General features: G+C 32.0%; 1 protein-coding gene across 2 annotated transcripts; it reads left to right on the top strand.

Moving 5' to 3' along the window:
* The first annotated feature begins 202 nt into the window (after window positions 1–202).
* LOC123692905 (E3 ubiquitin-protein ligase NRDP1) lies at window positions 203–11,319 on the top strand. Of its 2 annotated transcripts, none has more exons than XM_045637768.1 (7): window positions 203–500; window positions 588–730; window positions 1,039–1,121; window positions 4,313–4,518; window positions 9,853–10,011; window positions 10,308–10,438; window positions 10,537–11,319. In XM_045637768.1, the coding sequence occupies exons 1-7, from the start codon at window positions 411–413 to the stop codon at window positions 10,673–10,675; spliced, it is 951 nt and encodes a 316-aa protein (XP_045493724.1). In that variant the 5' UTR covers window positions 203–410; the 3' UTR covers window positions 10,676–11,319. The 2 variants fall into 2 exon arrangements, with proteins under 2 accessions (XP_045493724.1, XP_045493725.1); XM_045637769.1 differs by having other exon boundaries at window positions 9,853–10,008.
* The last annotated feature ends 660 nt before the right edge of the window (window positions 11,320–11,979 follow it).

An 11,979-nucleotide genomic window follows, 5' to 3' on the forward strand; every position in this document is an offset into this window, starting at 1 on the left:
ATATTAGCACCTAAAATATGTTTAACCAAAGAATTAGATACATAGTTAAAGAGTAATACATAGTGTTGGATTTTGTACACCGTACCTACGTATTTTGCACATATTTTTGTGAATATTTTACATCCGATTATGACTTTTGCTTACCGGTTATGCCTAAGTTGCCAGTTTCTATCAAAATGGAAAGAATATGCAATGCAACACTCAATTTCACATCACTATCAGTTGCAAGTGTGAAGTGCATTTTGTGTGCTATTTGTATTATTTTTTTGTTGATGAATGATGTTCACTTGGATTTAGCGGAAACAAATCCATAGATAGAGTCTGAATTTTTAGGTGTTTGTTGGTGAATTTTATAAAACAGTCTAGAAAATTATAGCGTGGATGATTCATGACATCCATTGGATATAAGGATGGGCTTTGAAATCAAAAGATTTCAAGGTGACGTTGACGAAGAACTTATTTGTCCCATTTGTTCAGGGGTTCTAGAAGATCCATTACAGGTATTTCTTGAACTAAATAAACTATCAAGTTTGTGTTGATAAACTTTATAAAAGTTCCGATAAATAATTTTATACAACTGTTTTAAGGCACCTGCTTGTGAACATGCGTTCTGTCGTGCCTGCATAACTGAGTGGATAAGTCTCCAGCCAACTTGCCCAGTAGACCGGCAGGCAGTCACAGCAAGTCAACTAAGACCAGTTCCAAGAATCCTACGTAACCTACTTTCAAGGTATTGCAGTTACGAAATTATATTCGAATCTAGGGCAGTGACTTTTAATGTTTTTGTAAACAAGAAATGCAGGATTTCCTTATAGGTTTTCATTATGAATGGATGTATATTAATTTAAAAATGCATGCCCCTAATATAATATTAAGGAATCTAATAAGTTCATTTGGTTTTCCTATTTTAATAAATTTATAGAACAGTAAAATAATATTTATATATTTTACATATTAAAACTTTTAGGACTCATGAATTATTTACTAAAAACTATAATTAATGTAATAAATAATAAACAACTTATATTTGAATTACAGATTATGTACAAGCTGTGATAATGCACCACATGGTTGCAATGCTGTTTTAAAACTGGATTCTCTTGTTTCTCACTTAGTGGAATGTAAGTGTAACATTTAATGTATGAATTACTTTCATGTCATTATAAACAAAGTCATTTTATCCAACTTTTTTTAAGAATTTTATATGAAAACCTAACTTTGCTGCATGCATAATAAGCGGTTGGTCAATATAACCGGCGTCATAATAAAAGGATTCTACTGTATTTTATTTTAATTCTCATAAGAATAGTTTTTAATATTTATACATTTAGTCTTTTAATCAACCAAACTATACAGTGGTGGTCACATAATTAAAGACACTAAGAACATTTTATACTACCCAAGACACTTTCCTCAACATTTTTTTTACACTATCATTGGAACTTGTTAAATAATTTTAAAATATTCAGGTATGTGTTGTCTTATGCTAAACTAAATTTTATCTACAAAACTTGTCAGTTTGTTAAATTTTAATCGGTTCATCCTTACTACTAGCAGTTTTAACCTATAATTAAAGACATAAGACTCGCTTATAAGAAATATAAAAAATTATTGTTTTAATGAGATTATTTTTCCAACACAAAATGTCTGACGTATTTACAAAACATTTTTACACTTTTCAATATTTGGTTGCATGTCCTTTGGCAGTAATGACGGTTTACATCTCTTGGGCATTGAGGAACTAATTTTGTACAAGTTGCATCTCTAATTTGGTTCCATTCTTTGAAAATGCTTTGCAAAGATAGTCAATGTTTTGTTGACCGCTTTGCCGCGACTTCTTTCTTTCTTGATTCCATAAGTTTTCGATCGGATTTGAATCCGGACTGTCAGGGGGCCAATCCAAAACAGTTACAGATTGGTTCCTTAACAAGCACTTCACTACTTTTGCTGTGTGCTTGGGATCATTATCGTGTTGAAAAGTCCAAACAACAGGTAAATTTTCCTCTGCATAGGGCAGCATGGATTGCTCTAAAATATACTTGTACTGGAATTTATCCATGTTTTCTTTTTGACAGGTCCAACACCAAGTCCAGAAAAACAGCGCCACACTTTGATATTTCCACCCCCATGTATGACTACTTTTTAGAGTATCTTGGATCCATTTCCTTATTGAGATGGCGTCTTAGATATTGTTTTCTGACAGAATTAATCATATTAATCTTAGTTTCATGCAGAAACAGCACATGTTTCCATCTCGTTCAGTCCAGTGTTCGTATTTTGTAGCAAAGTGAAATCTTGCCTTCACATTTTGTTTTTTCAAAAGTGGTACTTTCCGAGATACTCTTCAGTGCAAGTTTTCCTCACACAGTCTCCGTCTAATTTTGCTTGCAGACCCCCCTTCAAGCCTGCTGCACCATACAACTCTGAACTGTATCAGTTCCGACCCTTTAAATGGATCTTTTTAGCCAACAACACCATTTTTGAATCTTTCGGCCGAGTAGTTTCACTTGGTTTTGCTTTTCTGAGTACGTTTTTTGTCGTGTGGAACATCTTGACATATTTTATAGCATTCATAACCATATCCTTGAAACAGTTTAATTATCATGGAAGTTAGAAATATTTTTTCTTGCGGAGGAGTCGCAACTCTTATTTTTAACCTAGTAATTGATATTAAAACTATTAAACGTATGAATTTTAATTTTAAAAGTTAATATTATGTAATAACCAAAAAAATTATAGTGTCAACGATTTATGAAATTACGCGACAAAAGGAAGTAAAGCACAATGCTGTTTCTTTTTATTTATAAAAAATTGTAACTCATTTCTTGTTGTCTTTAATTAAGTGGCCAGCTAGACGTACGTTAACAAAGTTTGTGTTACATTTCCACAGAGAGCAAGTGTCGAAACTAACAAGGAATATAACTATTTTTTGTCCCTCATTTTAAAGAACGTATTGTCTTGTATGATTTAATAAAAATAATATTAGATTAAATACCTTTTTCAGATAATTGTACTTCCTAATGTAAATATTTTATGGTCAATTAGAGGGTGTCTTTAACCCTTAGCTGGTATCGCCTTTTTTGGCAACACTACCGGTATCGTGGGTCAAATTCTACCCATACCAAACAATCTGTTGTAGAACGTAGATTTTTTATTATTTGTATAAAATATGGTTAGATAAGAAATAAAAAAATATTTTTTTACAAAATAACCTTATTTAATTTTAGAATATAAAAAAAAAATATCATGTTTTACACACATTTGTAAATAACCTTATTTTTTGGCACTTTTTGGTTAATGTGAACTTAAAACATAAAAAAAAATAGAAATGTTAGAAAAACTTTAACTAAAATATATTTATGGCACTTCTCATATCTTTATTATAACAAAAAAACAAATTGCTTCTGAAATCAGCATAAAATAAAAAAAATGACAACCAAAAACAAAATGACTTCTACCATCAACTATCATCCTCATCTTCTTCACTCTCATCTCTCGTATTTTCGTTGCTCGTATATTTTCTATTATTCTCGTATCTCCTCTTCGTTTTCATCGTCGTCAGAACTTACTCCAAATACACTGTCTTCTAAGCAACTAACAGATTAGGGATTGTCTCGATCGCTGATGATTTCGTCGTCACAAAGTTGGTTTACATTTGGTATTCTTTCACTTTTCAATTCCAAATCATCACTTAAGTTGTTCATCAACTCCTCGATTTGTCTGTCGTTCAAAAAGCCCTCCAATGTAGTACAAATAAACAATAAAACCAAAAAAGTAAGTAATTACACTCAGTGAAAAAAGTTACTTATTTGGTGTCGTGGGTCGAACGTGACCCAGAAAGCTACTTACCTCCGCTCCTAAGATAGTCACAGTTCTGCACATCCACCCCCCGCTGCAGCTAGCGACGCACTGAGAATACTTAGAAGCGCACAGTCGTTGCATAAATATTTAAAGAATTATAACCGAAAATGTTCGCTTCTGGGTCAAATTTGACCCACGATACCTGCTAAGGGTTAATTATGTGACCACCACTGTATATGATTTTTTTTTAATGATATAACAATGCAACAAATAAATAATACAATAATTATTCAAGCTTTAGGCCTTATATACCATTTTCAAAAAATATTTACAATTCTGAATCAGTTGTAAATGTTAAAAAAAAGTTGTGACGATTCAAAAGTGCTTTTATAAGAAGTCTAATGGAATAAATAAATGTTTGAGTTTGAATTATTATTAATGACAAATTTTAAATATATTTATTGCATCTATATACCATAAAATTATGTTTTATCAAAAATTATTTGCCTAGGTGAATTCAATCCAAAGCGGCCAATGCCTTGTGAAGCTGGCTGCGGTCTTGTTATACCCAAAGATGAGTTAGCAGACCACAATTGTGTGCGTGAGCTGCGAGCTCTTATAACCACACAACAGGGGAAACTGACAGAGTACCAACAGGAGCTAGCTGAACAGAGACTTATTATCAATGAACATAAGCGGGAATTAGCTTTGCTAAAGGTACATCTATTACTGATAGATGAATACATTATTTATAAGTCTTAAACGGCCATAGTCAAGAAAATAATATATAACTTTAAAAATAAAATCAGTTATGTTCCAGGCTGACCTATTTTACTTTCATATACTGTTTTTGAATTTTTATCTCCGTTCCTTTTAACATTTATGTATATATATATAAGGTATTTTCCCAAGTTTTGGGCGACACAAAACACAATTGAGTTTCTCTGTAAATAAAGTTTTATTGTAATTAGTTTACATAGTTCACATTTAGTATTCATTAGTTGAATTTCACATTTAGTATTAACACAAGATCGTACCTGTAAATAAAGAAACAACATTTAATGTTTATAATTGTGTCGTTTCTTAATTAAATCACAATAAAGGATCAATAGTAATTTTATCCACAATGACGAGCGCTTTTTGTGAGATCCATAGATTACCTTCAAGTTTTCTTTACCACAGATTAGACTCAAACATAGAATTATAAATTACTGTTTTGATGTTTCGGTCAGATTGCGCGGGAATTCAAATTAATGAAAAATATATTTTTCATTACATCTCCCTCCCAAAGAGAAAATAATGAGCTTAACATACATACTCTTCAAGTGCAGCCAGGGGCTGGCGTTAGTTTCGAGATGTGGAAAAAATTTGACTCTGACTTCCTATGATCCGTGTTTATCCTGTAAATTGACTTTGATATTTTTTCTAAAATTTTGTAGGGCCCAAGTTTTAATACATCAAGCTTCTTCCTATTAAGTCTGTTTCCATTCTCCACAAAAACGGTATCACCAATTTTGAAGTCTATATGTCTGCGATTTTTATCATAAATTGTCTTGTTGTAATCATGTGATCTGATTGTATTTTCAAGAGCTTTTTTCCTAGCCTGGAACAAATTGTATTCTGTCTTCTCCTGCTTCAGCTCATTTGGTAAAATTGTCACATCTGTGCCATAGAGTAGGTATTTTGGAGCATACCCTGTAACAGTGTGTTCTGTTTCGTTGTAATTTTTTACACAGTTGTGGGCTATAGTTGACCAAGCTATTTTTGTTTCACGTTCATTTATCCGGCACCTGATTCTATTGACTAGCGTTTGGTTTAGTCTTTCATTTATGCCATTTGAGAAAGGAGAGTTCACTGCAGTAAAAATTAATAAAATATTCTTTTCGTCCAAAAAATTCTTGAACTCCTTTGAATTGATACCTGGGTACTGGTCTGAGAGTATCAATTCAATCTCATCTGTTTCTGCACAGTTTCTTATCAGTTTGATGAAATCATTTGCGTTTTGAGTGCTTGATGTTAAAATATATGCATACCTAGTAAAGTGGTCTGATAGCAGGTGTAAGTATCTCTTTGTTGATCTAGAACCTCCAAAACCCCCAATGGTATCAATAGAGCATATCTGAAAAGGTTTTGTAGCAGGACCCAAGTGGGACATCAATCCATATTTATTTTGTCCTCTTGATTTATTTTTTAAACATACTATACAATTTTCACAGATACTTTTTATATTTTTTGACATGTTTTCTGCTGTATACACTGAGCTAATCATTCTTTGCATCTGTTTAATTCCTATGTGACCAAGATCTGTATGGACATTTTTCATAAATTCTAAGCTGAATTTCTCCGATATAATTATTTTCTCTTTTTTGTTTACTTTCTTGTAGTAAACATTGTTCCTTATTTGTAACTTATCTTTTCTGCACTGTATATATTCATTTTTTATTTGATCTTTTAAGATGTCTTCTAGTGTTATTGTGTTAACTATTTTTAACTGTTCATCTTGGTTTTCATGGGGTTCGAGGACTGGATTCCTACTCAGGCAATCAGCTTCAGTGTTGTATTTTCCAGGAGAATATTTAATTTGGAAATCATATTGTGATAAATAGTATGACAGATCACCTAATTCTTCGTCTGTTCTTGACCTTATGTTCATATTCTCCAGTGGCTTGTGATCGGAAAAGACAATAAATTTCCTACCTATCAATAGATGTTGCCAATATTTTACACATTCTTTAATTGCAAGACATTCCAGATAAACAGCTTTCTTTCTTTTTTGTACTTGATTCAATTTCTTTGAGAAGTATGCTACTGGTTTCTCTTCGCTGTTTTCTTGTGGTTGTTTTAGGACAGCTCCCACTCCTAGTATACTGGCATCTGTGTATATGTGAATAGGTAAGTTTGGGTCAAAGATTGTTAATATTGGTTGAGAACACAATATTTGTTTCATTTCTTCAAATGTTTTTTGGCACGATTTCGTCCAGTTAAAAGGTTGTCCTTTTCTCAAAAGGTTATGTAATGGTTCTAATTTTATTGCTATATTTGGCACATACTTATGGTAGAAATTTATTTTCCCCAAGAATTGCCTCACATTTTTTTGAGTTTTTGGGGTTGGAAAATCTTTTATTGATACTAAGTTATCTTTCAGTGGCCTGACTGAGTTATTCTGTATTACATGACCCAAGTATTTAACTGAGTCTGTTGCAAACGTGCATTTAGAGAATTTTAGTTTTAAACCTTCACTTTTAATTGCTTGAAATAGTTGTTTTAGGTGCCTGACATGATCCGAGAAAGATTTTGAGAACAGCAAAATATCATCAATGAAACATACCGTAAACTCTGTGAGCTTGTGCTTCCGTATTATATTACACATTATCCTCTGGAAGATGGCTGGAGAAGTTTTCAATCCGAATGGTAAGCAGGTCCATTGATAGTGACCTTCTTGTGTCACAAATGCAGTTTTGTGTCTATCTGAAACACGCAAAGGTATAGACCAAAATGCTGAATTTAAGTCAAGAGTTGAAAAATAATTGCAATCTCTTGTTTTTATTATGAGGTCCTCAATAAGAGGAAATGGCTGTGATTGAGGTACCACTATTTTATTTAAGTCACGAAAATCGATGCACAATCTTGATCGTTTGTTTTCATCTCTTTTAAATGCTAATGTGACTGGTGCTGCGAATGGGCTATATGATTCTTCTATAATATTTTTTTCTAATAATTTTGCTACCTGGTTCTCAATTTCTTTTTTGTCTTCCATTGTGCAACGGTATGGCCTTTTACTGCAATATTTTTCTACTAGCAGATCAATGTGTGCTTCATAATCAGTTACCTTTCCTATGTCATATTTGTCCTTTGCGAACACTGTTTTATTTTTGGATATTAATTCATCAATCAAAGCCTTTTCCAGATAGTCCAGATGGTTAATACAAATTTTGAAGTTTTCTTCACTGAAGTCTTCGTTGAAGTTTACTAAATTTTCGGATTTTATTTTCTTAAAATCCGTATTTCTTTTATTTGATTCCTTAGAAACAATTTCATTTCTTTGTATTGGTATTTTCTGGCTAATTTCCAAGTTTTCATTTTGAACTAGATAAAATTCCTTTATGCAGTCTAGTCCCACTAAAAAATCATAATCAAAATTTTCTTTGTCTATTACAAAAACATTCATTTTTTTTTTCAAATCAAATATGCCAACATCAAGAGTAATTATTCCATTTGCCTTCTTAACGCCATTAATCGTTTTTAAATTTGTCTTGTTGGAGAGACCGGTATCCTCATTCTTTATCTTTAATAATTTTGAGTTTATCAATGAGACATTAGACCCCGAGTCATAGATTCCGAATACTTCAATATTTTCATTGAGTACTAATTTTATTTTGATCAATGGCGGCACTATTAGTTTTTTTGGTCTTCACACTGTAATTCACATTCTAATTCTGAATTGTTTATAAGTTTTATTTGCTTTTTATCCTTTTCAATATTAATTGTCTTTTGTTTAAACCAACAGGAATCTTCTGAATGAAAGCGTATGCCTTTTTTTAATTTTTCACATATACTGCATTTTTCTTTAATTGGCTTTAAATCTTCTTTTTTCTTGAAGATATTTTTTTTCTTTGTGACCAGATGTTCTAATTTGCCTAGTTCATTGAATAAATTGCTTGTATGTAAAATTTCTTCTTTGTTAATTTTATCTGTTATAAAATCTGGTAAGCCTGCAGCAATTATATCAATTAGGGTGCCTTCATCCATTGTTTTCCTTATCTCGAGTAAAAGTTTTTCCTTTTTCACTGCATACTCTAGTAAAGATCCTGATTGATACTTGAACGATAAAGCATACTTGCTAGATGTCCAACCTTTATTGGCATAAGTTTGCAAGAAACTTGATTTCCATTTTGACCATTCGGAGTGTAGACTTAACTTTATCATCATGGAAGAATACCAATCAGTGCATGATTTTTCTAAAAATAGTCGGAAGATTTCAATTTTTTCTTCATCTTTTATTATGTCAAACCTTGTACATTCTTTTTCAAATACATTCATCCACTCATATGCACTTGAGTTTCTTCCGTCAAACTTTTCAATAACAAATCTCTCGGCTAACTTTTTTACACTTTGTTTTTCTTTGTTTTGTTGATCTTCAACTAATTTTTCTAAAATTTTTATTACAGGATCTTCAGAATACTTTTTACTCTCAAAAGATAATTGTTCTTGGGTACTTTCCTCTAGAAATTGGTCCTGGAAAATCATGTTGCCGTCCTCATCAACATATGTTTTTAAAATATCCTCTGTAGTTTTTATCCAAACATTTCTGGTTTGATATCGTTTTTTTAATGTATTTTTCACAGTGGTGAAGCTTTTCGAGGCTAAGATATGTTTATGAAACGATATTGTTTGATATTCTTCAGGGATTAAGTAGACTTTGTCATCTTGCGTGGCAATTGAGGTTATGGCAATAAAGTTTGACTTTCCATCTGTTGTTGGTTTTACTTGGAACATAAATTTAAATTTTTCCATCTTCTTACAATAAATGTTGTTTTATAAGGTATTTTCCCAAGTTTTGGGCGACACAAAACACAATTGAGTTTCTCTGTAAATAAAGTTTTATTGTAATTAGTTTACATAGTTCACATTTAGTATTCATTAGTTGAATTTCACATTTAGTATTAACACAAGATCGTACCTGTAAATAAAGAAACAACATTTAATGTTTATAATTGTGTCGTTTCTTAATTAAATCACAATAAAGGATCAATAGTAATTTTATCCACAATGACGAGCGCTTTTTGTGAGATCCATAGATTACCTTCAAGTTTTCTTTACCACAGATTAGACTCAAACATAGAATTATAAATTACTGTTTTGATGTTTCGGTCAGATTGCGCGGGAATTCAAATTAATGAAAAATATATTTTTCATTACATATATATGAATTATTATTTCATACTGATTTAACTTCTTCATTTTATTAAACTTTGTCTACACTGAAGCTATTGTTATTATTTTAAGTGTGTCTCAAAATGTTTATAATATTATTCATCCATAAATAATCAGGAGTTCATGCGGGCGATGCGTGTCTCCAACCCAACGATGCGTGCGCTAGCCGATCAGATGGAGCGAGAAGAAGTGATACGCTGGGCAAACTCACTGTCACGGGCGAGAGTCACACGCTGGGGCGGTATGATCTCCACACCTGATGACGTCCTGCAGGTGGTAATAGTCTGAGATATGTGTAGCTACTTGTGTACTGGGCTGTGGTGTGGGATTTTCTTTACGTCTGCTGTGGGCGGATTTTCAATTTTTGATTAAATCTTATCTGAAAATCATATATTTAAATTTTCGTATTGCATATTATACAAAATTGAAAATGTGTTTTAACAAATTTCAAAGTGTTTGTTTCATAAAATATACAATGAATAAGTATTCTTTATGTTTTGGTCGTTTTATGTATCTTTTTAGGTGTAGTATGAATTCATAAAAGGATCCTAAAACATTGAATTTTTCAACAGATGATGATCAAGAGAAGTTTATCGGAGTCAGGATGTCCCCCTCACATAATAGATGATCTGATGGAAAACTGCCATGAAAGGAGATGGCCACCAGGCCTCTCCTCACTAGAGACTAGACAAAATAATAGAAGGTACAATGCTTATTATACTTTACCTAATAGTCTCTAAGGTAATTTTTTTGATATTGCTGAAGTAATACTAATCAACACATAATATATTTTATTCACAGATTGTATGAAAAATATGTATGTAAGCGAGTGCCTGGAAAGCAGGCAGTATTGGTGCTCCACTGTGATAATACACATGTCGACGAACACATGATGGTTGAGCCCGGGCTTGTCATGATATTCGCTCATGGCATAGAATAGTCATAGATATTAAGTCGGTCAGCGTTCATCAAACTACTGCATTTTTCAAAATTATGCTATTTAGAAGGCTGATACTGGGAAATTTCCGGATAAAGAAGCACGGACTAGAGAATTGAGGCGATAAAATTTGGACTGTTAATTTACGCAAAGCAAATAACCATGACTGTTGAATACACTCTTTGGAGTTGTGTTGGTTTATTGTTTATGAATAAACAAAAATCATGTTAAGATTTTGGATATGGATGGCACGTTATAAAGCATATTGAAAGCTGAATAATACAAAAGTTGTATATTTGAAAGAGATTAAATGAGGCACTGAAAAACGAACATTCCGTTATGATACGGCGTTTGACCTTAGTATATAACATCATAACATTTGTATAATAAAGAGTGCTGTGTTGTTAGTTTTTAAAAACTAGTAATAGATTCTTTAATAAAGTACGCAATCATATTGCTATTGAAAAAAAAAACAAATTATTGTGTAATTATTTTAAAAACTGATTTCTCATAATACCAACGAAATAACTTTATGATACATAGTTACTCATACATGTTTATTTTATCAACAGATATTTGTTTCAATAAATTTTTATTTTTAGCTCAATTGAGATAAATAATTATCATTAAAATTGTTTTTTCCAAAAGCATTTGTTTTATTTCCTACTAGGTTTCCGCCCGCGGCTTTTCCCGCGCAGTCAAAGAAAAACCCGCATAGTTCCCGTTCCCGTGGGATTTCCGGCATAAAAAGTAGCCTATGTCCTTTCTCGGGTATCAAAATATCTCCATACCTACCAAATTTCATAAAAATTGGTTCTGTAGTTTAGGCGTGATTGAGTAACAGACAGACAGAGTTACTTTTGCATTTATAATAATACTAGCTTACCACCCGCGGCTTCGCCCGCTTTCTCTAAAACGATTTGAAATTTAAACTATCCTGTCTCTCAAGTTGGATCGAACTGCACATGGTGTGCGAATTTTATTATAATCGGTTAAGTGGTTTAGGAGTCCACTGAAGACAAACATTGTGACACGAGATTTATATATATTATAAGAAAGAAGATTAGTATGGATTCAACATCATAATATCATATCTTATTTGCAAAATGTTTGCAAGGTTTGAATAATGCACATGCTTGTTGCTGTTGCAGTTGCTGAATAACTGGTAAATAACTTAGTTGTATGATTTTTAAGGATTTTTAGGTACCATTGGCATTTGTCAGAACAGATAATATGATATACTATATTTTTGTAAACGGGTCAAAATTTATCCATTTATGATGCATGTGTAGCGTGGCGTACCTATT

Source organism: Colias croceus, chromosome 6, assembly GCF_905220415.1.
Source record: "Colias croceus chromosome 6, ilColCroc2.1".
Lineage (NCBI taxonomy): Eukaryota > Metazoa > Arthropoda > Insecta > Lepidoptera > Pieridae > Colias > Colias croceus.